At 47.6% G+C, this 27,539-nt stretch overlaps 8 protein-coding genes across 8 annotated transcripts; 3 read left to right on the plus strand and 5 right to left on the minus strand.

Annotated features, from left to right (window-relative positions):
- Positions 1-424: 424 nt before the first annotated feature.
- Positions 425-1,930, minus strand: F4807DRAFT_451954 (extracellular sulfatase Sulf-2; the record flags this gene model as incomplete). Its single annotated transcript, XM_048000278.1, has 1 exon — positions 425-1,930. The coding sequence occupies one exon, from the start codon at positions 1,928-1,930 to the stop codon at positions 425-427; it is 1,506 nt and encodes a 501-aa protein (XP_047853824.1).
- A 652-nt stretch (positions 1,931-2,582) lies between these two features.
- Positions 2,583-4,385, minus strand: F4807DRAFT_427953 (DUF1769-domain-containing protein). Its single transcript, XM_047998220.1, has 2 exons — positions 3,141-4,385; positions 2,583-3,046 (listed from the first exon to the last, which is right to left on the minus strand). Exons 1-2 carry the CDS (start codon positions 4,010-4,012, stop codon positions 2,812-2,814), a joined length of 1,107 nt encoding a protein of 368 aa, XP_047853825.1. The 5' UTR covers positions 4,013-4,385; the 3' UTR covers positions 2,583-2,811.
- Positions 4,386-4,683: 298 nt separating this feature from the next.
- On the minus strand, positions 4,684-7,107 carry F4807DRAFT_102984 (F-box domain-containing protein). Its single transcript, XM_047992656.1, has 3 exons — positions 6,453-7,107; positions 5,059-6,342; positions 4,684-5,001 (listed from the first exon to the last, which is right to left on the minus strand). The coding sequence occupies exons 1-3, from the start codon at positions 6,814-6,816 to the stop codon at positions 4,877-4,879; spliced, it is 1,773 nt and encodes a 590-aa protein (XP_047853826.1). The 5' UTR covers positions 6,817-7,107; the 3' UTR covers positions 4,684-4,876.
- Positions 7,108-11,089: 3,982 nt separating this feature from the next.
- F4807DRAFT_461000 (RmlC-like cupin) lies at positions 11,090-12,021 on the plus strand (the record flags this gene model as incomplete). Its single annotated transcript, XM_048001616.1, has 4 exons — positions 11,090-11,255; positions 11,557-11,591; positions 11,699-11,715; positions 11,808-12,021. The coding sequence occupies 4 exons, from the start codon at positions 11,090-11,092 to the stop codon at positions 12,019-12,021; spliced, it is 432 nt and encodes a 143-aa protein (XP_047853827.1).
- Positions 11,593-13,920, minus strand: F4807DRAFT_427970 (uncharacterized protein). The gene has a single exon (XM_047998221.1). It carries the CDS (start codon positions 13,801-13,803, stop codon positions 12,172-12,174), a length of 1,632 nt encoding a protein of 543 aa, XP_047853828.1. The 5' UTR covers positions 13,804-13,920; the 3' UTR covers positions 11,593-12,171.
- A 2,736-nt stretch (positions 13,921-16,656) lies between these two features.
- On the plus strand, positions 16,657-18,363 carry F4807DRAFT_461002 (ankyrin repeat-containing domain protein; the record flags this gene model as incomplete). The annotated part of the gene is made up of 1 exon (XM_048001617.1): positions 16,657-18,363. One exon carries the CDS (start codon positions 16,657-16,659, stop codon positions 18,361-18,363), a length of 1,707 nt encoding a protein of 568 aa, XP_047853829.1.
- A 3,898-nt stretch (positions 18,364-22,261) lies between these two features.
- Positions 22,262-24,613, plus strand: F4807DRAFT_427977 (bicyclomycin resistance protein). The gene is made up of 3 exons (XM_047998222.1): positions 22,262-22,895; positions 22,973-23,640; positions 23,741-24,613. Exons 1-3 carry the CDS (start codon positions 22,445-22,447, stop codon positions 24,371-24,373), a joined length of 1,752 nt encoding a protein of 583 aa, XP_047853830.1. The 5' UTR covers positions 22,262-22,444; the 3' UTR covers positions 24,374-24,613.
- Positions 24,614-24,950: 337 nt separating this feature from the next.
- Positions 24,951-26,564, minus strand: F4807DRAFT_427978 (uncharacterized protein). The gene has a single exon (XM_047998223.1). It carries the CDS (start codon positions 26,003-26,005, stop codon positions 25,127-25,129), a length of 879 nt encoding a protein of 292 aa, XP_047853831.1. The 5' UTR covers positions 26,006-26,564; the 3' UTR covers positions 24,951-25,126.
- Between the last annotated feature and the right edge of the window lie 975 nt (positions 26,565-27,539).

Consider the following 27,539-nt stretch of genomic DNA (forward strand, 5'->3'; position numbering starts at 1 on the left):
TGTGTAAGAAACTAGAGTACAAGCAGAATCTATGAATTAGGGGTTATAAAAGTCGAGAGCTTGATGAATGATGCTTATTAAGAAAGCGACACGGATATGGTCGTAAAGCGTGAGAGAAGCTAAGCGTGATTCGTCTCGGCGGGGAAGAACCTCCATACCTGCATGCCATGTCCAGTGAATGATGACTAACAATTCAATAGTATGATAAGTCTCGTTATAACGATGCTTTTCATTGCGTAATGTTTCGTCGGATAACATTTTTATGAATATTCATATTCATTTGACTTGCCGACTTAAAAACCACCATCAACCTTGATATCGCCATTTCATCAGTCGTTCATCTACGCGACCCAGTTGGCTATCCAAGCCACTTAGCATTCCAACCAATGAACATTCTCTGTACCTACTTACTTGAAACAATAGACTAGTGACCAACGCTCATCGTCGGATGGACCGGCTCGTCACCAATTTCTTGCATCTTCCGCTCTAACATGCGCGTCATGTCCTTGATGACCTGCTCATACTCCGGCTCATTATAAACATTGAACAGTTCCAGAGGATCGCGTTCGCAGTCAAACAGTTCCCATTCCTTCTCATCTTCTGCCCCGGGTCTCGCCCCAGCCACCCCCAAATGCTCATTGTACCAATAGATCAGTTTGTATCTCTGATCCCGCACGCCGTAATGCGCTCTCGCTTCGTGGATAATGTCGTTGTGCATCCAGTAACGATGGTACGCGACCTGCTGCCAGTCTTCTGGTGTCTTTCCTCGTAACAGTTCGCGGAACGACACTCCTTGCATGTAGCTAGGCATCGGGAGCTTCGCGAAATCAAGCCACGTTGGCGCAAAGTCGACATTGCAGATGATGTCGTTACATACGGATCCCTTGGCAATTTCGGCGGAATATTTTATCAAGAACGGCATCTGGAAGGACTCTTCGTACATAAAGCGCTTGTCAAACCAGCCGTGCTCTCCTAGGAAGAAGCCCTGGTCCGATGTGTATATGACAATGGTATTGTCCGCGAGTCCATTTTGGTCGAGATAATCTAACATCCGCCCGACGTTATCATCAACTGATTGGATGACGCGAAGGTATCGCTGCATATAGCGCTGAAACTTGAACTCTGCCAGCTCGCTCTTATCCTTAAAGGTAAATATGGTGCCGTCTTCTTTATCAATCAATCTTGTTGCATCAGTTGGGATCTTCCGTTGGCTCGAGCCAGATTCTTGGACTACTCGTTCGCCCACTCGGCTTCCGCCATCCGGCTGGACGAGTCCGAGATCTTGATACGTTAAGTCTTCCGCGACGCGCATTTTGGCTACTTTCGCTGCTTTAGCGCGGTTCTTATAGTCATCTGTGAATGTCTCCGGCACTCGAATCGGTTTGTCAGCGTACAGATTTTTGTGCTTGTCATCACATTCCCATGATCGGTGAGGGGCCTTGTGGTGACACATGACGAAGAAAGGCTTGCCGGTATTGCGACTTTCGGAGATGAAGTTTAGACATTTATCGGTTATGATATCCGTCACGTATCCGGGTTCAATTCTCTCGCCTTGAGGTTCGATGAATTCGGGATCCCAGTAGTCACCTTGGCCGGGCAGGACAGACCAATAGTCAAATCCGGTAGGTTCATGTGCTGGACCTTCTCCCATGTGCCATTTTCCGACCATCGCTGTCCTGTACCCTCCAGTCCGCAGATGCTTAGCGACATTGGGCAAGTGCTTGTTAATGCTATCATTCAGGGTCATCACCCCGTTGACGTGGTTGTGCGTGCCTGTCAGGATGGCCGCACGCGAGGGCGTACAAATCGAGTTCGTCACATAACAGTGATTGAACTTCATGCCCTCGGAAGCTAGTCTGTCAATATTTGGAGTATGGTTAATACCAGCTCCATAGCAACTTATTGCTTTAGAAGCATGGTCATCAGCCATGATGAAGATGATATTCGGTCTTTGGGAATCCATGGTGCCTTTAATGGACGCCTTTGGTGGCAAGTTCTTGTCGACTGAGCCTAGTTGTTTCCGGGAAGAGGTCGAGAGAAGAGAAGCAAGTTCTTGTCATTCTAGAATATGAGTTTTCATGGGCCTATTATATACGAGGAGGTGAGAAGCTACCCACTCTCCGATCCCTCAATTGAACATCTACCACGTGGAGGCAAATAAAGGCGCTTTCCATAAAGGCATGAGCAGTCGGTTCAGAGTGACATAGAATACATAACTAATAATCACTAGGTAGGTAACTGCTCTAGTATACCATCCTTCATCAGTATGTTCAGCATCGGAGCGAGTGTGTGGGCCTACTTATCCGACTACCGATTCAATATTCGGTAGTCGGCCTATGTTACTAAAATCATCTAGAGAACCAAGGATGTTATGATGGGCTGGATGGGGTAGTCATTTTATGCTTAATCATAAATCTAGCTCCCGACCGACCGACAACCGAATCCCATCAGTCTTGAGCTATTATCTGTATTGGTAGGACGAACTCAACAACGCCCAGATCATCGTGGGCCCAAAATGAGCCGCGAATATCAGGTAGATAACAGAACAGTCCGGGGCCTTGGATAATGGGTAGAATCAGACACCAATTACACTTTCACTATGAAATTTCGGACATTGTATTCCTCGACAAGTGAATTACTACTTGCTCGGATACTTCAAGTAGAATTATATACCTGGTTGGGTATTCTAATTAAACGATACCTTCCCTAATTCGCGATGCCGGTAGCCAATGCATTATCTGATAATCATTCACTCACTGTAGTCTGTACAATCCTCTTCCCCTCTCGGGTGTCGAGCATTTCGAATCGTTTTCAGGCTTGATGATCCTCGTCCTTCTTTAAATCAGCGGTCTCCACTGCAACGTCCGCAGATTCCTCGGTCGCCACCTTTCCCTTCTTGGTTTCTTCGAGAGCGGCTGGCTTAAGTGAGCCGTCTTCGTTTACATCTTCTTTCAGATATAGCGTGAAGACGATGACTAGGTATGGTTGGTCGGTCGAGCGATTCCGCAGCACGTACCTAAGGGTGTGTGAGCGCTTCGGGTTGGTCCTAGATATAATCAAGCAACGTAATGAGAAAGGGCAAATCCAAAGATATAAATCAAGGAATAGAAAATACGGCCAGAGGTTGTGAGCTTTCTTACCTTAAGCTCTGGCCATCCCAATATTTCATAATTGGCAGGGTAAATCCTGGTAAGCGCAAACTGAACTCGTTGAAGTCCAGATACGGGTTGAAGAAATCGAGACAGTAGGTATTTCCATACTGGAAAACCCATCTGCTCTTGTTGGCGGGTTTGAGCGCCCATTTCATTCGATCCTTCGCAGTCCCTGGGGCACCGACATCTTGACGTTCTTTCACCCCGCCTTCATCACCACCTTCCTCAAACCACAGGCCCCCCTTTTCTGGGTTGACTTCTCCTGATCCTACATGGATTGTATTGAAAGATGATAGAGCGGGCCCATACAAATACGGCTGATCAGCGTAAGCATCTCCTTCGAGGCCAGGATCGATCCACCACTTCACAATATTCATAGCATAACTAAAACCGGGCGGGAGTCGATCACGAATGGGATGCTCGAAATCATTTCCAAATTGCAGGTCCTCCCCTGAGATTCCGGATGCTGGTTCCTCCCCGGAAGATTCCTCGGTAGGTGCCGTAGACGATGATCTAGAAGACGAGGGATCCTGCGACGACCCAGATTTCGATGACGATTTGGATGATTCAGTGGAAGGCCCCTTGGATTTAGAACTAGTGGCAGGCCTCTTTGGGGTGAAGCGAATAGCTATGCTGTACTGATCTTTATTGGTAGCATGAGGCTCTTGGGAGAAGTATGGTGATGTGTTTGGTGAATTCCTCGGTAGTCCATGGTAGTTTTGCACGCGGACATTAAGCTCAGCATCGATTAAATCACTGCTAATTTTGACTGGCTCGTGCAAGTTGACTGGGATTACGGAATGACGATCTAGGTCGTAGTCTGTCCCAGCGGTAACGCGAATAATATATTTCTCTGCCATCTTGCACACAAGACCTGTTGTCAAGATGCCACTATGGCGGTAGCCGGCATAGGGATATCTTATAAGAATAGGATTGTATCTAGCTGTTGATGTCGGGTTCACGGATTGACACCTGGGCAGCTCTAATGTATCTAACGGCGCGCCGGTAGCATAGATTGAGCCAATAAAGATGCGGCGATGACAGGGGAACGTTAACGAGTGAAGAGGTTTAGATAGGTAGCCAACAATACAGTGTATAATTAAGGAAAAATAAGTATACGATTGAGTAAATGCGTAGAGGCTGAGAAGAGAATTGTTACAAAGAAGAGTTAAAAGACGAGTAGGGACTCTTTGTATGAAGTATTCGAAGCTTATTCGGTTTCAAATTTTGTACCTTGGATGATTGTAGATGACGTAGCTAGCCGACTGACGGACAGGGCTATATTTGCACGGGCCACACCTTATTTAATGGAGATACCCATTATTTCCCCTAAAACTACAGTACGTACTCAATGTACTGTGTACTTCTCTGTATGGATGCTATTCCAAAATAGGTACCTAGGTGTTCTAAGTCCTATTTGAACCTTTCACTATAAGGTAGACATTCTCAAGTCTGTCGAGTATCTACTAGGTACTTAGTGAAAAATAATGTAGAAAACATGGTTGACGTTAGTTACAATCTACAGTGTACTTGCTGAATCATCCGACGTTTCGTTTATTTAGAACCTTATAAACGAGTCACAGTCACTATTACCATCACAAGACACAGAAAACCCTTGCCTAGATAACCTGAAAAGAAAGGTGTAGGTTTTCTAATATTATGAAATGTGTCCGAAGAATTCTATGTACCGAGAAGTAATATATACGTTAGAGGTAAGTCGGCTACTATTTGGGCACGAGGAATTGATCGATGTCGACTCTCTCAAAGAAGCTAATGTGGCCAAAGCCAACCCAATATTGCGCTAGGCGATTATGTGACAACAGGAGGAGTTGCGATTCAATATATCTGTCTATAGACGAATTAGTTAAGAACAAAAGTCTACAGTATAGTGCCGGGTGTATCTCACCATTATAGAACCCCATATGAGCTATGTGACCCTTACTCTTCACTACTCGAGACCCCTCAAACGGCGGTTCCCGGGCCGTACCAATGAACCCATCCTCGCCAAGATCGTCGGCGACGAAAGTATATTCACCCCTTGGCACATTAGCATCGCCCGTCAGCTTGATCGCCTCCAACCGGCCACGATATACGCGCTCGTGCAAGAATCGTTCCTGGAACTCTGCTTCTGTTTCATTTTGAAGCCGCGCCAGCGGGCCCTTATCCACGTCGTCATCGGGTTGATTAATCAACAAGAATTCGCAGCCGTGCCCACTATAGTCTCCAACCCATATCCCCCTCCACGGCCTTTCCGCTGTCGGCGTGTACAAGAACGGATCCAGAGTCGAGTAAGTCACTACTTCCTCAGCAAAATGCACACCGAGAGTCGGCGGCCCCATCTCCATCCACTGCCTAATACGAAAGATCTGATCAGACGCCTCTGAGCGGTTGCGGGGTTGCCACATTCCTGAGGTTGATCTTGTGTAGTCTATGGACGTCGCGAGAGGGTGAACCCCCGCAGGCTGGCCCGTCACACGGTGCCGTGCTGGAATTGCAGGCGGAGGCCAAACATAACCATGTGGGAATTCGTTTGCCATCCGACCGGCTAGAGCTGGTTTGTTGAGTGGTTTCGCGAGGAGAAAGTTGGTGAATCGAGGGTCCGTCCCATTATTAATACGCATCGGCTGTTCCGAATAGAAATGCCGAGAAGCTAAAGACGACGATTTGCTGCGCATTAGGTTCTCGAGGCTGTCGACATTAAGCTGCAAGATAGGTTTGTCGAGATGCAACTTCACCGATGGCTCGAAGTGATGAATGTGAACGTCCTGGTCAGCAAGCCACGGCTCGCTACCCTCTTTATTTCGCGTAGAAACTAGTTGATATCCTTCGATGCATCCTCGTCGCTCATCATAACGGACAATAATCATCTGACCCGTCAATTCACGATCGCAAAACCACAATTTGTGCTTCGTTAAGAACCAGTATGGGTCGTGCGATATATAAAGCTCGCGCCAACTTTTGCACGGGTACGGCGTGGTGATGCGATTCACAGGAAGATTTGATAGAACATGACGTTTCCATTGCGAGTCCGAATTTGCATGGTTGCGTAATACGCGACAAACCAGGGAGACCGCAGCCAGTTCCAGAGGAGTCAGCCAGGAAAGTATCGCATCGATGAGTTCGGAAGGGAGATCGAGGAGGGGAGTCCTCTCGGGAGGGCTGCTCGAAAACGATTTGGCAGGACTCGAGTCTGGAATTCATTGGTCAGCCAGGAGGTACTTGGAAACGGGGGCTCCCGTATCAACGAAGATAGTCGGGACGTGGTTATGGTTGGCAGGATGGAAGCATGAATCCACGAACCTCGGCTTGTTGATGCGCTTACAGTGCGTCGCTTTACCGCAGTGTCGAGGTCGTCGTCGAGGTCGGGATCGAGTGGGTTGCGGCGGTGATCCGTAGCATCCCACCGCACGTCGTGAGCGGGGACAGATTTGACAAGAAGGACATTTTCTTCAATCTCGGGATCTATTCCTCCGTAACTAACAGCTGGGTTGTGAACATTTATGGTGCCAGATTTTGATCCAGATCCAGATCCAGATCCAGATCCCAAACCTGAACCAGATGCCTCGTCATCCCGTGTTGTCTCGACGCCGGAGCTAGAGTCGTCCGACAAGTTGTTATTGGCAGATTTCGTATGCCAAATTCTCCCTCGCCCTTCCTCAGCCATCTTCTACGTCCGTGGCGGGACCCCGAGCACAGTCGCACAAGCGATAAGTTCGGTGGCTTTGAAGGATCCAATCGACAAGGGTCACAGCCACGTGGTGGAGAGCTGAGAGGGGGGAAGCCCAGAGTCGGTCGCGGAAAGGACAGATTTAACGAGATCCAGATCGCTAATAATCTTAGCCAAAAATTGATAAACCCCGGTGGCCGGTCTTCGATGGTGGCAATATTAAGTAAGTCCTAGTTGCCGTAGAATTTTAATGGAGGTTAGCAGATAATAGCGGGTGGCAGATAGTAGACAGCAAGCAGCAGGTAGCAGGTAGCAGGTCGCAGATATCATGCGACCAGCAGATAAAGCGGCATTTAATGGCTGAAAACAAGGAGGAGGGTTATTTCATTCTCATAATGACGGTAGGTCAGGTATTTCAGTTTCAGGCCCAACGTAGATGCAACAGCTCGTCCGTACGGAAAGTGGGAACAAGAAACGGTGGCGACCAATAGCGGGATTTGGAATTGGCGAAATCATTGATTTGATTGATGGCGGTTCGGGGCTGGGCTTTCTCTTCGGCTTGGTAGTGTCCACGGGGGTCTTCAGTATTCCAAGCTCATTAGGATTCAGTTTGGCTTATCAACATTTGGTAGGTGCTTTTACTTAGCTGTACCAAGTAGTTAGGTAGTCGATATTGTCAGGTATTTTCCATGCAATAGTGCCGACCGTATTCATATCATCAGCCACTTTCAGCAAGCTCTGCGTAGTAGGTACAAGGAAGTTGTTTAGAAAATGGGGAATGGATTGAAGGAGTCGGAGCCGAGCCGGCCTAGGTGGATTTTTGGTACGACTGTAAAAAGAAACGAGCAAGATAAAATATCCACTTGTTGCTTCCTTGTTACTTCGAAGTTCGGCATCACCTTGTTGGCTGTTGCTACATCCAGCGCATCTACGACCCACCGGGTTGGGACGGGAAGGTCCCAACTTTAGGCTCCTGATGGGCAGTCTCCTAATCAGCAATTCTAGGCTCATAGCCGCTGTCATTACAGGGGACTGTACACGCTATAGCCGCAAATCTTAACGCTTCCCCCAGTACCTAACCCCAGGTATCCTGACCTCGACTGCCTTGACTGCCTTGACAACCTTGACAATTCGGCCCCTTTGTACTGTATTTTGGAACTAACTTCTAACTTTAACCTTAACTTGTCCTCCACTCTTCGCATCTTTCCTAATTGGTTAAGTACCTAACTTAAGTACCTACTCTATTCTTCGAATTCAATCTCCTTCATTTTCAAGTTTTCAATATTTCATTAACTGCTATTTCGTTACTTATCTAGTTATGTCACATCACCGCGGTCAAAATACGAAAGGTGATATCCAACCGTGCGGCCAACCTAATACGTTTTACAGGCTACAGGCTACACAGCACCCCCCTAGCTAATCCAGGGCTTTCCAGGCTGTCCAGGGTCCCTTCTTCTTCCTCCGGCTACCTCAAACCGAACCGGAAGACACTTGTGACGAAGAGAATCCTACAGCGTATCACAGTTGATGGCCCTATCACACCACATAATTCTAACCTCCACGCTCGGCTGTAACTTCAAGATGTGGCTAGTCCTCCAGACCACCGGTACAGTTAGCTAACCCCATGCGCTGCCGCCGACATCTGCCCACCAATACCCACCGTCGCTTCGTCGATATCTTACCTTGCAGCACACCCGATCTGACTATGCCCTGGCCCCCATTGGAACGGCTGCCCATTCCTGTCGTGGGTAATGGCCAGGGGTCTCAGGAAAGAGACCGGCCATTCTCGGACTACAGATCCAATTCGGTATGCTTCACCTAGAGATGCAACGATTCCAGGTCTATCAACAAACAAGGCTCAAAACTACAACTTCAACATTGTAGTATTCACCTAAATAGCACTTTGTTCTGCCCTTCAACATTCCCAGGGTTGACGCTCTGTTTCGAAAGAAGACAAAAGAAGAGCCGAAAGAATCACCCTTCGTTTGCTCAGACAGCAACGCCAGGCCAATCACAAGACTTGCTCTACCTTGTAAGTTTATAGGTTGGCACTCCCCTAGACAACCGCCTTCCCTTCTGGTTGTCCGTTGAGATTCCTACGGAGATATTATGTTACGCACAAATTTACCCGTCTATATTTCTTGATATGCCCATGCAGGTCCAAGCAACTCGGCTCTTGGCTCCAGGTTTATTGTGTTAGAAGTCTAGGGTCTATCGTGGGTACTCACCTACCCTTTTATAGCCATGTTATATTGTTAGATGTTTGTTATATACAACACAAAGTATTTACGATCGGCGTCGTTCCTTGGCATGCGAGCTATATTTACTAAGGCTAGAACGTTACCATCACCGATGCTGGGAATGTTTCCAACGAGGTTAGACTTCACTTACCAGGCTCTCACCTGGCGCATTTGAGCATCACGCTTGGCATTTTGGCGGCACAACGCTTGGTCATCTGCGCATCTCGGAGCTTCAGATCCCCTGCTCATCTCGCCCCGGTAAGGATGCGAATGCGACTCAATCCGTTATCAGCAATGCCAACAAAGGCCGGAACTTCAATTCGCCAACGGGAACCGGTTCCCGTGATGCCTTCGGCAGTCACCCAGCATCGAAAACAGGGTATTGATCATTGGAGTTCCAGATTTGGAGAGCCGCTGCTATTTCTGTTGTGGCCCGCTTAGCTTTTGAGCTTCCTCTTCGAGCCTGCCTGAGATTACTAGGACGGCTAGAGACTGTATAAGCGTTGAACTCCTTGTGTCGTCCCGTGCAAATTAAGCAAACCGAGATAGTTCCGCCTTTCCGCCGTCTTCCACTGCTGGGCGGACCTTAAATCCATAGCCACGCCAAGACTCAAGAGATCATAGCATAGAGTTATCAGCCTGGCGCATAGCTATCCTCACAATTGTACCTGCGGGATCTAGCTGGACTAAAGCCCAAGGCCACGGAACTGTTCATGATCCCTGAGCGACTACCCCACCTACTTTCAGCATTGATTCAAGGTTTATTCATATAATGGATGCCTTTTACGGGACCCGGAGGCTTGTCTCTTTTCGAAGAATGGCGTCGAGTTTGGAGAGGTAAGGTTGGATAAATGATGTGTTCGAGGGTAGAAATCAAACCATTTCAGCTCATGCTCACAAGGTAACTATGCTGTCATGGGGTCAGCTAACCGGTACGATAACCTCTATTACAATGCTCTTATATCAGCTGGACTGATTCTTTAAGCAGTCTTTTCCGCAGTCCTGTACCAATGTCCACCCCACCAGATAAAATTCTCCGTTTAAACGATCGTTGTAGCAGTACGAGAGACCTAATAGGGACCCCAACCATGCCAGCAAGTATATAAGCAGAATCAAGAATCCTCGGTCATTTTCGCTGTATATGCAAAAGGCCTTGCAGCAGCATAGTGGCGTATGCGGTCGTATGCAGGCATAAGCCGTCCGGTTAACGTAAATCAAACGATACCTCCCCTTCACCTGGTTTTCTTGAATCTTAGTTTACACTTTACTGTCTGTATCATATGTACATAGGTACGTATGAACCATTATCTTGAGAATATCAGTGTCCTACAATATTTAGTTGTTAAATGCTTTAAATCTATCTTCGAAGTATCACGACAAATGATTGGTTGATCCTCGTGTCAATCAAGGCATATACGTATATGCAACTACACACACGTGTAATGATTCTGTTGGTATCGTCGCAATACCCACAAGCACCTATAGAGATAATATCACTTATACATCGTGTCTCCACGAAATACCTACGTATATGCACGTATTTAGGTGACCACATATGTACGATATCAAAGCAGAAAAGTAGTCATCGTGTTGCCCAGGTGTAAGCTTTACCAAGTGGAGTCTACGTGGTCCACTATTCTGAACCAATGGGTATGCACAGACCACATCGTATACGTTGATTTTGGCACTAGAGACGAGAGGCGTTCCTTAGGTGGCAGCTTGACAGGGCGAAGTCGAAGCTGCCAAAGTCAACCCAACATCTCACAATAGAAGTTGGATAAAAATTCAGAATATATTGCCGTAGCTTCATCTTCATTTCACATTAGGTAATTGAACTTACTAAATACCTGGGTTATTAATAATTCTAGTTTCAACATTCACTCGGCCAATCAACTATTCGTATTCACCGAAGTTTTACCAATCAGCTATCGACGATCCTCGGTATCCTCTCCTTGCTTTTCAACTCCGTCATAGAACCTTAAATTCAAGTACTACGCCGTATGTGCTTCATCCCAACTGCCGTAGGAATTATGTCTGGCTTCTTCTCCCTACTCCCGGATTTACTTCCGATGATCATGCCTTCCGAAGTACAAATCACAAAGGCTTCCGACCTTGAGGCTCAAAGAGACGGGAAGGATGCGGCAATGATCCGTCAAGGAGCCGTGATCGGCAAAAGTGATAGGATGTGTGCCAGTGGTAAGCCACCTTATCAATTCATCCCCTAAACCAACCCCTTATGCATATGCCTTGCGCCTGAGCACAAACGCGATGTCACCGAATGTCACCATGAGCCTTTACTAGGCCTCGACCGTGGAATTGGTTCCCGGCTGCAGATGGAGGGTCCCTGACCTTATGTCAGATTCGTGTTAGTAACAGCATCATTAGTCCTAATAGCCAAACCGCACTGTTCCTCAGCAGTACATCATCACGGTGAACAAGGTCAGTCTCGGTCCTACTTCGAATGCGCCAAGGTGCTGCGTGTCTAACATTAACTAAGAGACCATTATCTACGCTGCCTCGGGCAAGGGCATGGTACGTATAAAAGCAGTTTCGGTGTAAAGACACTAGGCCTTCTCTTAAAATTCAAACCCTAGATAGCTACCACCACGTTGATGTCATTGAAGCTAACTTGTCCGCAGTATGTCATAATCCCCGAGTGATTCTTGTGCCACCCTGCGTTGTTTTTCTCTTCCCCCAATGATAGGCTACGAGACCTAGAGTCCGTGGGGAAAAGCTGACAGGTGATAGATTGGTGACCAGCTCCGGCGCTGACGAAGAGCCTAAGAGACATGAACTGTCCCCGGGCGACTTCGCGTTTGTCCCGCCATGGACGGAGCATCAGGAAATCAATGAGACTGATGAGAACGTCGTCTGGGTCCTGATTCGAAGCGGCCCTGAACCTGTAGTGGTCTACCTGACGGGTTGGGGAGGTGACGAAGCAAAGGCAGATGAAATTGATTGACGCTGCCGGAAATGAAGCGGTCTTCGCATGCTGTAAATTCGACACAGCCGAATGCATAGGCCCAAGCGCCGGGAGGGTGGTGGCGTTTGATTACGCAGATCTCGACATCCAGTAAACAGGACAATCGCGGTGCTGCCAGGGTGTGTACATCTATTCTGTGCAGTAACGGCGTATAACGCCACAAAGTCTGTTCCGGTTCTCCTTGGTATCAAATACTTGAGCGTGGTCCAATCCCCAGAACCAGAGCAACTCAATCCCGTCGCGCGTGAGATAGCCACTACCCCATCTATCCTGCCCCATGGATTGCCCCATGGACCACCCCTTAGAACTGGCATCCCCTCCACCTGTCTGGCTAGGGACGACCCATCCATCACCATCGGCACCCAAGTATTGGGCCACCATCAAAGTATCAACGATCAAATCTCGTTCCGCAAGACACACTGCCACCTTTCGCAGCGGTCTCGCAGTAGCCCGGACCCCCTGATCACCCACACCCACCACTTCTGCAGATGACCCCCTCGCCACTCCCACTAGCTCTTCCTTCCACACAATATTATCCTTCCAGAAGAAATGTCGGCCCAAACAGTGGGCGACGCCGGGATCCATGCTCGCAAAATACCACAACTGCCACTGGTTGGCCTCCCTGGGTCTGCGTCTAGTGAAATTGTATGCTACGTCTGGCAGATGCAATAAGATTGTCACAGGATCTATGAGTACTACTGAGACAATCCTGTCGGCTAGCTCTTCCGAACGCAGCATGTGGGTTGCCAAGGCGCTGCCGTACGAATGGGACACCAACACGAACCTGTCCCACCCGTGCGCATCCAAGATCGTAGCAATCTGTCTTAAGAAGTCGGGCCTCCTTAGCGGCTCGCCCGTGAGTCGGAAAGAAATCGAGAGGATCTCGATCGCGATGATACCAATCTGACCCTGCCCATTTTGCTCCCCTGACTCCGAGTTAAGCTGCGCAAGGAACGGCACGTACGTGTAGAGGCCGATACCGATGCCGTGAAGGAACAGGACGGGAAGCTTGTCGGTGGCGGTATGCGGACGGCACCAGTAGCTTAGATCTTCTGACTCGGAATACCTACGGGTGAATAAGTCCTGTAAGCGCGGAGGGATGACAGAGAGGATTCTAGACGGTGATTGTGCGTAATAATGAAACCCATTCCACGCTAGTTGGCAATGCGACGCAAAGTCGACAATGCTCACGGCCAAATACCACGCAATACTTCTATATCGGGTTTCCACCTCGTCCAACGTGAGTCGGAGACCTTCGGCCTTCCCTCTCCCCGGCTCTAATCTCCGGCCCAGCAGCTTCTCGATGGTGTCGATGTACTCGTCGAGCTCTGCATCTTCCTCGTCGGTCTCATTGCCGGGCCACCTGTCGAAGAAGGCCCAGAGGATAAAGTCGCGTACGTTATCTCTCCGTATCTCAGACTCGTCCGCGCCAAGGAACCACATCTGGATATAGCGCCGGGCGTCGGGCACGTTTGCGAAGCAGCGATGGAATAGGGCGCCGCGCTCCTCGCACGACAGCGGCGGCGGGTGCTTCGCTTCCTCCTTTAGCCGCCTATTGTGCGGGAAGTAGATGAGTATAGCGTACAGAGTATCCAAGACGCTGTAGGCTAGCAGCGCTATGCTAAAGGGATGGGATAGCGCTGCCCAGCCGTGGGCCGCCGCCAAGAAGGCTAGACATGCTACGCACAACGGCGTGGTATACTGCACCAAGAATATGCATACACGGATAAAAATGTACTCTGGTATTGACGTGCCAATCATGATGTCGGGCCGCGATTACGGCTTTAGGCAAGCCGGGGAAACGGTCGCGATAAGTAGATATTGGATGTATAGAGCGTGTTTGTGCCGCTCACCACTTCCTCTTTTTTTTTTTTTTTTGTGAAAAGTCCTGGCCTTTTATTCTTTGTAAAAGTTTGTAGATGCTATGAGTAGTAGTAGCCAAATTGAAGTATCTAATGGTAGTCCAACTAGCTACTAGGTAAACGACAGGCTCAGAAATTGGCCAGGTCAACACGAGATAGGCAGCTTTAGATATTAATATTAACGATGATTCGGAACGAGAGAAATCTACTCAAACGGCTTCCTAAGACGGAAAGACTCGAGACAAGCTTATGAGAGTTGCATAATATCGACAGCTTCCCCTCGACGCTTGGCGGTCTTGTTCGGTCTTGTTTTCTATCGAGAAACAGAAATAGGAAACAGAATATCAGGATATTAAGGTCGTAATCCGAGTGACGTCTGTCCAGTCCACTTTAATTCGTACCTGGTGTGGCTCTTTGTGGCTGTGGCTGTGGCTTGAGATTAGCTTAGATTATGAACATCATGAAAAGGGGCTTCTTTGAACCTTAGGTGTAAATAAAGCGTTCAAGTGATGGTGCAAAAGGAACGTCGAACGTCAACGAGGGGTCTGTCTTTACCGGTAATATAGAGCCAATTGCATATTTAAATCCATAGCTTGAATTTCTACCGACAATATTCCCTTCTCATGGGATTTAAATGTCAGATTGTCCAATTTTGTAACCTGCCAACTAACCTATGTTATTTGGGTGGTTGATATCATAGGGAGCCATTCGCGTGAGCAAATGAAAGAACATCAGATATATCAATAACACTCCTCTTGCAATACTTATTGCTAATATAAATAATGGTATACATATTACAAATCGTTGAACATATATGATTAGTTTGCTGAGTAGGGTGGAAGTTTCACAATTAAGATAGGGCTTCAGTGTGATGATTTCTACCTGAGTAGGCATTCACTCAGGGTAGCTAAGTGAAGATATCCGTGATCTTGTAGGGAGTTCGGATGCTCCGTAATATCTTAGTAGATGTCTTACATGATAGCCCAAGTGCAATGATAAATACACCAGAATCATTCTTTGCATCCGTACATTTGTAATTGCACAATGGCTAGATATATATATAAGTCCTCGTCTGGGACCTTGCGAAGGGGGCCGTTGCAAATCATCATACCGGATGCGATATTTCAACCTTTGCTGACCTGGCATGCAATCAACAAAACGGAAGGGGTTACAGTTACCTGGCAACAGACAGTCTCGATGTTTACATAAATAGATCACCGGCTATCTGGTTAACATGACTGTAAGCTGGCCTTGGGTTGGTATCTATGTACTGGTGTATGAATAAACCCCCATTGGTCGTCTTGAAGGATTACATCATTGAAGCAGTCCATTAGAAGGTGCCTAGGTAACAGCAGCAATTAATATTGATAAGAGGTCGGGTAAAACTACTGGCTTACCTAGGGGCCTCTTTAGGGACACAAAGGGCATTGCAATTTGAGGTACCTTAATAGTTCATACCAAGCAATTGCGTCTCTTCCAAGACGGTTATATAAACGGAGTACTTAAAATAGAATAAACACATATTCGTACTTGCGCTAAGTATTCTAGTATCTAAGTACTTTTCAGTCAATTAACCGCTTTTTTCAGAAGATACACTTTATCATTGTCGTACCTACATACTTAACTTCATGAACACAAAAGTAAGTCAGGATATTAGGAAATGTCAAGTTCAATCTCCAAGTGTGAGATATCCTCTTCCCAGTCCACTACATGTAACAGCAATCACTCCCATACGGACTATAAAGCCCCGATTTGATAATCATAATCTAAAAAATAAAGCAGTGCTAGTTGTTTTGTGTGAATAAATTGAGCAGCTACTTGAATGAGGGTTCGCTTGGTTCGTTGCGACGTGCAGCGGCATCTCATGATTTCAACCGTAAGCACACAAAATCAAAGCGTTGAGGGACAGTGTCTCATCATTTTCGTCTCATAAATTATATATATACACTTGAAGAGTATCTATAGTGAATATTAAGGTGTAGAAATGAAAAAGAACGTGGAGGTGGGTTGGCGTAGGTATTACACGTACTTAATTGGGTACTTTGGCTTTGAAGTACCTCAGTATTTTGTAATAAATCAAATTAAATCAAAAATTATTTTGCAAATCTTCCCTTTGATATATGAATTTTAACATGTTTCTACGAACCTGGTATGTACCTTTGTACTGATGTGTCAGTGGTGAGGTCCAAAAGGGGGATCAGTCTTTCAATTGTCAAACCTCAATTGTCAAAAGTCAATTGGCACAACCCACACCTCCGCAACTTCCTCAATTTAATTCATTTACGTTCAGGGCAGTTGCATTCATTCCAATTGATGTCGGGTAGATAACAGATTGGGACACGGGGCATTTTATCTTCCCGCCTTTACGTTTTCCAACCGAACTTTACTCTTCCTTTTTCCCCCATCGTTTCCTTTCAACCAAAACATCATCACCATCACCACCTCCCGACCATAATTCATTCACGAACTTTAAAACTCAATCAACTTAATCACGGTTCATAAATAATCACAACCAAGTCACCTTATGGTGACACTGACACCGTGTTGCCCTTGCGATTGATTCAAGACTCGGCCTTGCCGGCTTCCTGAGGTACGCTTTTCTACTCGAAACCTAATAATATCTGTTCTTTCCTCGATACTTATCACAACATTCCAGTCCGATCAGCAATTGCCAAAGTACACAAGTAGCACAAGAGCAAGCCAAGCAACAACAATCGACTCTCGTGCTATCGTCTACGATTCAACGATCACGATGGCTTCCAACGAGAACGGAAAGAACACCCGCGTCACTCACAATGACCCCAATGCCTCTATTCCAACTCAGCCTGTCTCAATGCATCCCAATTACGACATGACACAATTCAAGCATCTACTCTATGCCGGCTTTCCCTCTTCTCCTACTTTGCGCCAGGAGGGTAAGCGCAAGGAAGATGTGCCTGACTTGTCTCGACTTTCTCTCAGTGAGACCCAGAAGAATAGTCAGGGCAATGATGGCGATGACGCCCATCCCACGGGCATACAGAGTGTACCTCAAGAAGTGGTCCTGCGTATCGCGGCCTACCTGCCTCAAGCGGACAAATGCCACCTCGCCCAGACATGCCGAGGCATTTCCATTCTCATGAAGACACCTTTAGATGAACAAGACGCGATGGAGGACCACCACGCGCTATGGTGGGCATGTGTGAAGAACGATGCCGAATTGCTGAAGCGTGTGTTGGCTAGAGACAAGGCTCTTGTTAACTATCGCTTTAAGGAATACCACCCCAGCCGCTCGGCCCCCCAGCATGTTGCTTGGAGTAAGCATCTTACGCCATTGATCCTCTCCATGCGATTCGGAGCGGACCAGGTGTTCCTACAACTCTTGAAATCAGGAGTGGATGTGAACCTTCTCGATGAACTGCCCCTGCTCAGCGGGCCCACGTTCATGGAACACCGCCGACAATGGCGGCCTATCAATTGGGCAGTTCATATGATGAAACCTGGTGATGACTTCGACCTTGCCGTCGGCTTACTTGCCGCGTATGGAGCGAACGCTAATGAAGCTCCGCTGATGCTCCCATGGGAAGACCCTGCTGATGATCCCCGTCCGGGAGATCAAATGCCACTTTTTGAAAAGCTTGGATTGCAGCTAGGGCTTAGTTCGCACATTCCCCTCGATGACATGAAGGTCATGTACGATCAGCGACGAAGTTGCTTGATTTCGCTACTTCAGGCGGGGGCAGATGCGAAGGCCGTCGAACCGTACAGCTCGCACACCACTCTTTATCGTCTTACCCATTCATTGATGAACTACCAAGCCCGTCGAGATCTGAAGGCGTACGACTTCGGCAACGTTTTCCTTAATCAGTTTGTAATTCCCCACTGTCTTCATACGTTTGAGATCCTCATTCGCTGCGGCGCCCAGCTGTCAGAAACCAGCTGGGACTACGATGGCGGTTTACATACCCCTCTTCATTTAATCTGCAAGAAGAGCGGTGAATTCGAACGTGTTATCAACTACTTTCTTCAGAAAGGCCTTGATATTAATCAAACCGACAGTTACGGTCGCACGTCTCTCTACAACATGATACGTTTCCCTCCTAGCGACCCTAAGGTCATCTCCCGATTCATCCAAAAGGGCGCTAACATCAACCATCGAGACAATATGCTTCGAACACCCTTACACGCAGGTTGTGCAAATTATCGCGGTTCTCAAGAGCAACTTAGACAGATAGTCAAGGTTTTGCTCCAGCATGGTGCCGACGGGGCTGCCACGGACATTGACGAAAAGACACCCCTCGATCTTTTCCTTGAAACCCGTAGACCTGCGAACTCGGAAGACTTGGTTGAGCTTTTACGTAACGCTACACGACGTACACCAGGGCATATCGGCGGTGATGGCAAGGCAGGACGAGGCGGACGTGGTGGGCGTGGTGGGCGTGGTGGACGTGGCGGAAGAGGCAGTCGAGTTCCGTGGTGAGCGCTCTGAACAGTGATGACCAGAAGTTGGACACAACCTCATTGGCTATTGGCCGGACACCGGCTAAATTACGACGATATGAGCCATATTCCGTTGGCTTCTTGGTCACCAGAAGTTGATTAAGCCTTCAAGTAATGGATTGCGCTACTGGAGGCAAGCTGCTCATGGCACTACGCTTCGGAGGTAGTCAGTGAGTGTCTAAGTTGATAATGAAATGAAATGGGTTCTTCATAAGTTATGTTCCACTGAATTGGCTTCTCTCTCCCTGTGAACTGTGTACTACATCATGGCATAAGCATGATGATTGGTACTCGGCCTCGTATCATAATTCTGCAGTTAGGAGGCTGGCCACTGGGAAGAGCAGTCGTTGGATGTCTAACGTCATTATAACTTAGTTCGTAGGAGACCTAATAGCGACCTTTCCTAGGATTTATGCAGAGGATTACATGTAGGTACCTATCTATACCAATATCCTAGGCAGGGGAAGTCGCTAAACTTTAGCCAGGTCTGGGCTTCCTCCTTGTCATTTGATACAAGTGACTGACTCCATGTCGAACTTGGCTTGTTATATGTGCTATTATTGGTTGGTAAATGACTTGAATACTAGGTGGTGTTCGCTATCATACGGTAATATTATCCAATGTACAACTAATTCTTCTAACAGATGCTCGAAATGGTCCCTAAATATAGGTGTGCTTTCGTATTATTGCCTCTGTCTAGGCACTATGGGCGCAGCGCGTTTATTCCGTGGACTAGGGAATCCTGTTTCGAATTACGTTTATCTAGGGAGGTCCTATTAGACGGTAAGTGCTTAGTTTAGGCTTCTATCATAGTAAATATTTTCCTACTCTAGGGTCTAGCTCTTTGTCTTCGTGGTTTCCTTATATACATCATCGAACAACGAAAGTGCCCTGCAAGCCTGAGCGCGAAATATCTGGAGGTAGCCATTCGGGCTAAAATTGTATAGGAAATCTAGAGTAGGCGCCTTAAAGAGGCAAGAGGTGGAGTGCCGCCTGATGTAAGAGGTCCTCGGTATTCTAGCTGGTTGGCGCTGGCGTTAGGTAGCTGGCCGACTTTTTACCAGGAGAACACCTTAATGTCGCCTGAATTACGCTACAAAAACCCCTTCACCAACGCTTTGGGATACCCCAAGAGGCAATCTGAGTCTGACTTGATTTCCATTATGTGCTCGAAAGCAGATATAACGGCTATAGGACACGTGGGTTATTGTCTGACCCCTGATGAGATTATCGCCTGTACTATGTGACAAAAGCAACCGTTGAGCATCCAAGAGCCTACTACGAAAGCCTCTGACGTGTTTCGTGATGTCCTGGGACATTGTTGTTGTGACACTGTGGTCGTAACCTTTGGGGATCCGGGATCTCGTCGCTACTGTGGTGAAACTAGCGGGACTAACTACACGAACGTACCAATGCGGAGATACTTCGTTGCCTTGTCCCGAAGTGCCACTTCTTTGATGACTCTGACTGCCTCTTCGGCTTCCCTATAATAATATTGATTCAGGTGAAGGGCATGACCCTTCCATATGTTGGCCTCAGTGGCTACCTAGTACGGCAGGCATTGAGCAACTGGCTCTGTCAAGTCTTCATTGCTATTTCAATCCGCTTCGAAATCCAATTGGAAAGAATCACTATAACTAAGGTGTCTGTCAAATTCGTTCAGATTCTCACGATGGTTGATGCTAGGGCACGAACAGCTGTCTTCGATTACACGTTTGACAACTAACCAATTGAGCTCGCAAATTTGGTATTAAGCGATAGAAACATCGGAATTACAGAAGGCGCTACACGGATACCGCATAGAACGGCCTTATGTATTTAATATGACGAGCCAAACATTTTAGCCTAATGGCTATGGTGTATGAGTGCTACATAGTATGTTGCGTAGACATACACATGTGAGATACCGAAGTCCGGGTACCAAGACTGCCCACGTACACCTTAATGATTGAATGGTATGAAGTCAATTTATAGTACAGAGGAAGGGAAAGCCTGCATAGTACAAAGGGGATGCTGGTTGGTAGTTCGGTCTTTAGTTCGGATGGTCGGAGGATGGAGGGTGGAGGATGGGGCGGCGATGTCTTACCGTCCGCTATGACTGATTATCCAACGTGTACGAGACAGTTTCACTACAAGCTATGTATGCAGTAAAGACGACAAGACGATATGACATGAGTAGTCGCATGATAACTATTTCATGATACGGTTGTCTAGGCCCTACGTATAGACACGGAACGAATACCCGCCTTGGTATGGAATTGAATATATCTCCGACATGCCTTAGGCTAGGTATCATAGCTGAAAAACTGATGTTGGATCGCGTCGCACTCCCGCGGTCGTGCCAAGAGCGGGAACGAGCTGGCGTATCAGTATGCGGCACAGTTGGTAGAGAAATAAAATTCTCTCGACGGGGGCTGACGGTGTGATAGTGATATAATTATTCAATGTCTATCTTGGATCCAACTTAGAGGATCTAGTACATTAAAGGGGTAATAGATAGCGCCGAGCTAACGTCAGCCACGTTGGAAGAGTTGGAATACATAACTTTTGTTATGCATATACATAAAATGTTCGCGATCCAAGTCGGATTTTATACGAAGTGCGAATTGCAACGAAATATAGCGGGACTCGCATTCGCTATCCTAAAGAAGAAGCCAGAACGGATTTGAACCTTGGTCTTCGGCAACTTAATTACCTTTATTGCCTTAGTAGCTTCAGCCTTCTAGTGCACTAGCTAAGACCAGCTCAGACCTGAGCATCGGGAGTTTATGTGGAACCGTAAGCTCGGGGCGAGTACGACAACGAGCAGAACGAACTATCTAAGCAAATAAGCTATATAAGCTATAAGATACTAGGTAGCGTCGCGCTACTAATAGGCACACAACTAGCCCAGAACATTGAAGTCACGAAGATTCCATGATTCGCGTAGAGTAGTACGAGAATATGCATACCATAGGATCGGTATGACCTATTTGCTTATTGCACATCTTCCCCGGAACCAGAGTTGGCCGGTCAGTTGAAAATGTCGGGGGTGGCTTGTAGGAGCTGTACGCTGGAGTACCGACATAAACATACCTAGGTAGGTAAGCATATTCGAATCTCTTATACATGGCGCTGGCATGCAATGCTGGTACCTATCCTTAATATCACGTCAGATGCTTAAAGTCAATACTTAAGTGGTTACCGACACGATATAGGTATATGCAGTAAAACATGACTTTAGCAGCTATGTACAGTTTTTAAAATCTTACATGTTAAAAGTCTCTTATGGAAGTCATGAGAGAGGCAATAACAGAAGGCAACGTTAGTACATACCTTGCCACGCTGCCATGGTAATACGACTGTGGTCGTACTTAGCCCCTTTAAGGCTTAGCGCCCGACCCGACCCTGAGATCTATTCCCTCTTTCTACGACGGACGGTGGGCCAAAGAACGGCTAGGACTATGGGGCATGCCCAAATTCGGCTTCGTGCGGCCGGGGGGTGATCGGGGGGTCGACTCCATACTTCTAGGCCTTTTCCCACCACGAGCCAATCGAATGATTAGTTACTACGTAGTACACCGCGTCGAAGAGCGAGGCGAGCATGGGTTGGATCTGTGTAATCTTTTTTTTTTCGTGACCGTTCCTCTCCATCTCTTTCTCTTTTGTGGCTCCCCATCCCATCGGTGAGATGAACCTGAGATCCTGCCAGAGATACAAATGTTCATCCTTCGACGCGATATGGTCGTAATGTGTTTGGCCATACAAATCTGTGAAGGTTTCTAGGTTTTGGGAAGAGGAAAGACAAACACCTCAACTACAACATCAGACGCATAACACAACGCGGGCCGTCCCAGCACGAACCCACATCGCCAGGGCCCGCGATCTTCTTCTCCAGGACCAGGAGAGGAGCCAGGCATATGTAAGCAAACAATCTCCCACCTTTATGGCTTATGGTCGTAATCAATCCTTTCCACTTATATTCTTTTATTATTATAATCTGTAATGTACCTACTATTATGAACCCATCGGCGTGGTTGAGTGTAACATCGAATCGTTGACATCATAAGCAGTAACGAACAATGGCGTCCAGTCCATCGTTAACTCCTGCTGCGACGCACACAGATGGCGACCGCGACAATGATTCCGCGAGTGATGCGCAACTGCAGCTTCAGCGCAAGATCAGTCAAGCAGTGGATGAGGGTCATGACGCGGATATCCCGTCGAGTGAAGGCTTTGTGCTGAGCGAGGAGGAACAGCTCAAACTTCAACGATCGAGAGGGGAACGGAGGAAAAATTCGGTTGGTAGCGTGGGGAGCAAGGCCAATCGCGATGTTGAGAAGGCACAGGCGCCAGGAGAGGCCGCGCTCTCAAGTAGTAACGGCGACGACGATGACAGCGAAACGAGCCCCAACATTGTTTGGTGGTCCGGTCCCAACGATCCAGAAAACCCTTACAATTGGCCAACATGGCGTAAAGTCCTTAACTGCGGCTTGATCAGCGCGATGACGTTCATCTCTCCCCTAGCATCGTGTAAGTCTCATGTCGCATATCACTTCATATATCTATGCGCGCGCATTGGATAAGCGCTAACGTTGTATCACGCTCAGCTTTATTTGCTCCTGGCGTACCCCAGGTAGTAAGAGATTTCCACTCCACCTCGCTAGAGATCGCCGCGTTCGTGGTCTCGGTCTACGTCTTAGGATTTGCGGCCGGACCTATGCTTTTCGCGCCCTTGTCCGAGATATACGGCCGAGTCATCCTCTATCACATCGCCAACCTGGGATTCGTGGCATTCCAGGTCGGATGCGCGCTCGCGCCGTCCTTGAACGCTCTCATCGTTTTCCGATTCTTCGCCGGCGTGTTCGGTTCCGTGTCCATCACGAACGGCGGCGGAACGATCGCCGACATGATTGTTCAGGAGAAGCGGGGCGGTGCGATGGCCGTGTTCAGCATCGGTCCACTTTTAGGTCCTATCATTGGTCCCGTCGCCGGAGGTTTTCTATCAGACGCTGAGGGCTGGAGGTGGGCGTTCTGGCTGCTGGCTATCGTAGGGGGGTTCCTAAGCATTCTCATGGCTTTCTCCCTCAAGGAAAGTTATGCGCCCGTCATCCTCAAGAGGAAGGCCACCAAATTGCGCAAGGAGACTGGCAACGACCAACTGCGGTCGAAGCTCGACGCCGGTCTTTCGCCCAGGGACTACTTCAAGCGAGGCATTATTCGCCCCTTCAGGATGCTCTTTCTCTCGCCAATTGTTGCCGTCACATCGCTATACATGGTATGTATTAAACAATTTTCGTGCCGAAGCTCTGAAGGTCAACTTTCTTGAGCGATCTCCAAATTTTCCTTGATTCAGATAGCAGCTAACGTTATGATAGGCGGTTACTTACGGCTATTTGTACCTTATGTTTACTACCATGACCGAAGTGTTCCAGGAGTATTACGGTTTCTCGACGAGCACCGTTGGTCTGTCATTCATTGGACTTGGCGTTGGAAGCATGATCGGCATTCTTCTTTTCAGTGGAACCTCCGACAGATATATCAAGAGGAAAGCCGCCCAGGCCGACGCGGAAGCCCAGGCGACTGGTGGAGTTAAGGCGGGCATGAAACCAGAGTACCGATTACCACTACTTCCCCTAGGAGCCATACTCATTCCCGCTGGTCTATTCATATATGGATGGACTGCCAGCTACAAGGTGCACTGGATCGCACCCATCATCGGTACATCCATCGTCGGTATTGGAAACCTCATCGTGTTTATGGCCATCCAGATGTACCTGGTCGATACCTTCACCATCTACGCCGCCTCAGCCATAGCGTGCAATACGGTAGTGCGATCCTTAGCTGGCGCCGTGCTCCCGCTAGCCGGTCTACCTATGTATAGCAAGCTGGGTATCGGCTGGGGTAACAGTTTGCTAGGTTTCCTCGCCGTTGCGCTATTCCCCGTATCAATATGTGTGCTCAGATACGGCGAGGTGCTCAGAAATAAATTTCCTATCAAAAATCTCTAGGGGGTTGGAATTCGCGAGGTTGCTTTCAAAAAGGGGTAGCCACAGCAGCAAGGAGAAAAAAATATGGAAAATGTGTTATATCACGACAAAAGCTCGGCATTATATCCCTTAGCATCATGTACATAAAATGCTGTTCATGAACATTTAACCCATCTGCTTTAAAAGCATAGTACACAGGCGTTCCCTAGAAGTCATAATGTTAAAGAGCTCAATACTATTCCAGACTTGCATACACGGCATCCTTGTGAATACCTAGGTCATGGAAGCAGCACATGCATAAACAAAACTCTAGTGTCATCTTAGGGTTTCCCAGGTCGCTCGAGCACCTTGCCCTTGCAAGCCGTGTTCTAGTTAGCTTGAGAGTTTCCTATGTCTGATGATGGTTGACACGCTCATTAGGTACATACTACCCATCATTGCAGACCACCTGTTATCCAACTAGGGTACGTACATGGAATAAAGATGTTTCGAGCAAGCATTTCGAGTGCAATATGGAAAAGGGGGACATTAGCATCTACATCTTCTCGCTAGAATCGATCGTGTATTCAGGTTATGACCTGCAGAGCTTCTAAATACATTGTCTTGTAGGCCATGTTCCCTAGGCCACGTAAAACATTTGCAACGCTATGGTACCGTCCCGTTGAGTCAAGGTTCGTATAAGGTTTTCGTGATGATATCGTCCTCTTGAATAAAGCTAGGCCGTTTCAGAAAATGGGCGGCGTTTTGGGGGGGTCGATTGGTTAACAAGCCCCTTTACCAATCCTTATGCTTATTCTTTTGCTGACGCTGATACATCCGCAGCGCCGTCATAGCTGCCATGATGGTCCATCTTTCCCCAAAGTCGCCCGAGGCTCCGGTGCCGAGGCATCGAAACTTGAGAACCTTGGTTAAGCTCCTCCTGGTGTATGCCCACACTGCTACAATCTCCTGTCTGGGACCTGGCTCCGGCCCGTCGTAATCGCTACTTTCTGCCTCGTCGGCCAGACGCACTAGTTTCCACCCAGACTTCGCACCCTCTAAGAAGACGGCGATGAACTCGCCATCGTCATATCGCCACTCAAACGTCTCGCGTTTCCATTGTTCGGGTTGAAGGCCGACCTCGATCGTGAACTGAAATCGTACTTGTGGTCCTGATTGCCCTTCCTCGGGTGGCATTTCCACCCGCTGCAGAATCTCTTGAGAGGCGTTTTGTCCGGATCCTGGCAATGGCGGGAGCACGATAGTAGAATGCCTCCCTACCCCAACTCCCCCCCTTCCTGCAGCTAGGGCCGGAAGTGTCCTACACGGTCCACGATGCAATATGAGGTCCGGAAGTTTGTGCCACCATCCCGTGTGTCTTGAAACGGCGAAAAGGGGTCCACGTTCGCGGCAGACGATCATGAGCAGTCGACTCCTTGACAGCAAGCGGTAGAGGCCCCACGTTGTCGGAAACGCACTCGTCGTATGTATTGCCGGTTGTATGGGAGGATGGGGTTGAGCTAGCCCTTTGCTAGATTGGGAAGAAACTTCTTCTGCATCCCCAGCTTCTCCTTCGAAATCTTCGTCGACTTCCTCTTCGCCTAGGTATTGAGTGTAAGGCGGCGGAGGTGTTTCCTGTGTTAGGGTTGTCGCCGTGCTATTTTGGCGATCCATTGGGTGTAGGAGGACCCCTAGAGGTCTCGATGGTCTTGATGAGTTGATTGGGGCTAATTGTGATATGATTGACTGGTAGTCAGCCGCCTCTACCGTTGAAAATTATATTCCATATATAGTTAGGTATAAGTGTAGCTCAGGGTAAGATATCAACGGCCCTGTTCTAAATGAAGATAGGAGGTTGATATAGAAACGAAGAATACTCGGACACGTATGCGGATTTCCCATCTGACGTAGCTACGCATGGCTACTAAGGTTTGCAATCAAAAACTTTCGATTGACCCCTAAGTTGTATTCTGCATCGGACTCTCCAGCATTACCTTAACTTTCGGTAAACGTGAGTCTTGGCCTGTCCCCCCAAATGAAACGGCTCGGCCAGCAGCGACCTGGAATATAGTTGAGTAGGTATATGTAACACGCTTACCCACATTTCACCGCAGTGGAATATATGCATAGGTTAACATAGACGACCACTAGGAGAAGTCTGCGGCTATCTTCGAGTTACATAATTCAAACGAGGCCGAATGTGGAAGTGGAAGCGAATGCTTGGTTCTAACGCAGTACGACGGCAGTTGGGATCCAAGAAGTAACTAGATAGACAATCCTCGTTTATCAATCGCCACCGGTTGGGGGCGGGGCACTATGGAAATAGCGATTCTCTATTAAAATAAACTAATTTATATTACCCTTAACCCGGTAAGTTCGATCCTGAACCGAGGGCCCTGCATAGAAAAGCACGCCCAGCAAATGAACGTTATTTCTCAACCATCTTTGTTGGAGCAAAATGCTGGCTGGCTACCAGGAGATGGACCCTGAATAGCCTCGTGAATCCACGATCTTCTTTAAGCTATATTCCCAGCGAATTTTGAATTCATGTCTGATGTTCTAGTGTTTCGTATCCGGTCTGTTGAAATTTCATGGTTTAGTTTGGTTTCATGCTCGTGGTTTAATCTAGCGACTGCTCTTTGAAATATAGATGTCGAGTAAAGGTTGCTATATCTCTAATCATCGTTAGCTATGATCGTATCTAGGTGCTTAGGTGCTTGGGTGCTTATCTTAATGGGTATCTACCTATTCTATCAATTTCTACAGTTGAGTCTTCGTCCTGAACAAGTACTACCAGGGTAGAGCTACATCCCTTTTGAAAACCCCCAATAAGGTCAATTCAAATCGAAACTTAGCGCAACTAAGGGGTTCAATCATGTAGGAAGCTTAGGTATAGAAGGGAATAGGAGGGAAAACAGGAGCTAGGGAGTAAAAGGGGTGTAACACTTGTCAGTAACGAATGGGTAGCAAATGTTCTCACACATGCTCTGCAGTGTGTGCGATATATAGTAACCCATTTGGACTTGAATAACCAATCCTTTTAAGTGATACACATTATATCTTGTACAACTTCGTACGGCGGGATTTATTTGCATGAAGATAACTATAACCTATTTCCCTTTTTGGAAGCTCGCCAACTCCCATTGGCTGTTGTGTCATCCCTTTACTAGCTTTAATTTTACCCCATTCCCTCCAACTACCTATGGGT

Source organism: Annulohypoxylon truncatum, assembly GCF_022578515.1.
Source record: "Annulohypoxylon truncatum strain CBS 140777 unplaced genomic scaffold F4807scaffold_18, whole genome shotgun sequence".
NCBI lineage: Eukaryota > Fungi > Ascomycota > Sordariomycetes > Xylariales > Hypoxylaceae > Annulohypoxylon > Annulohypoxylon truncatum.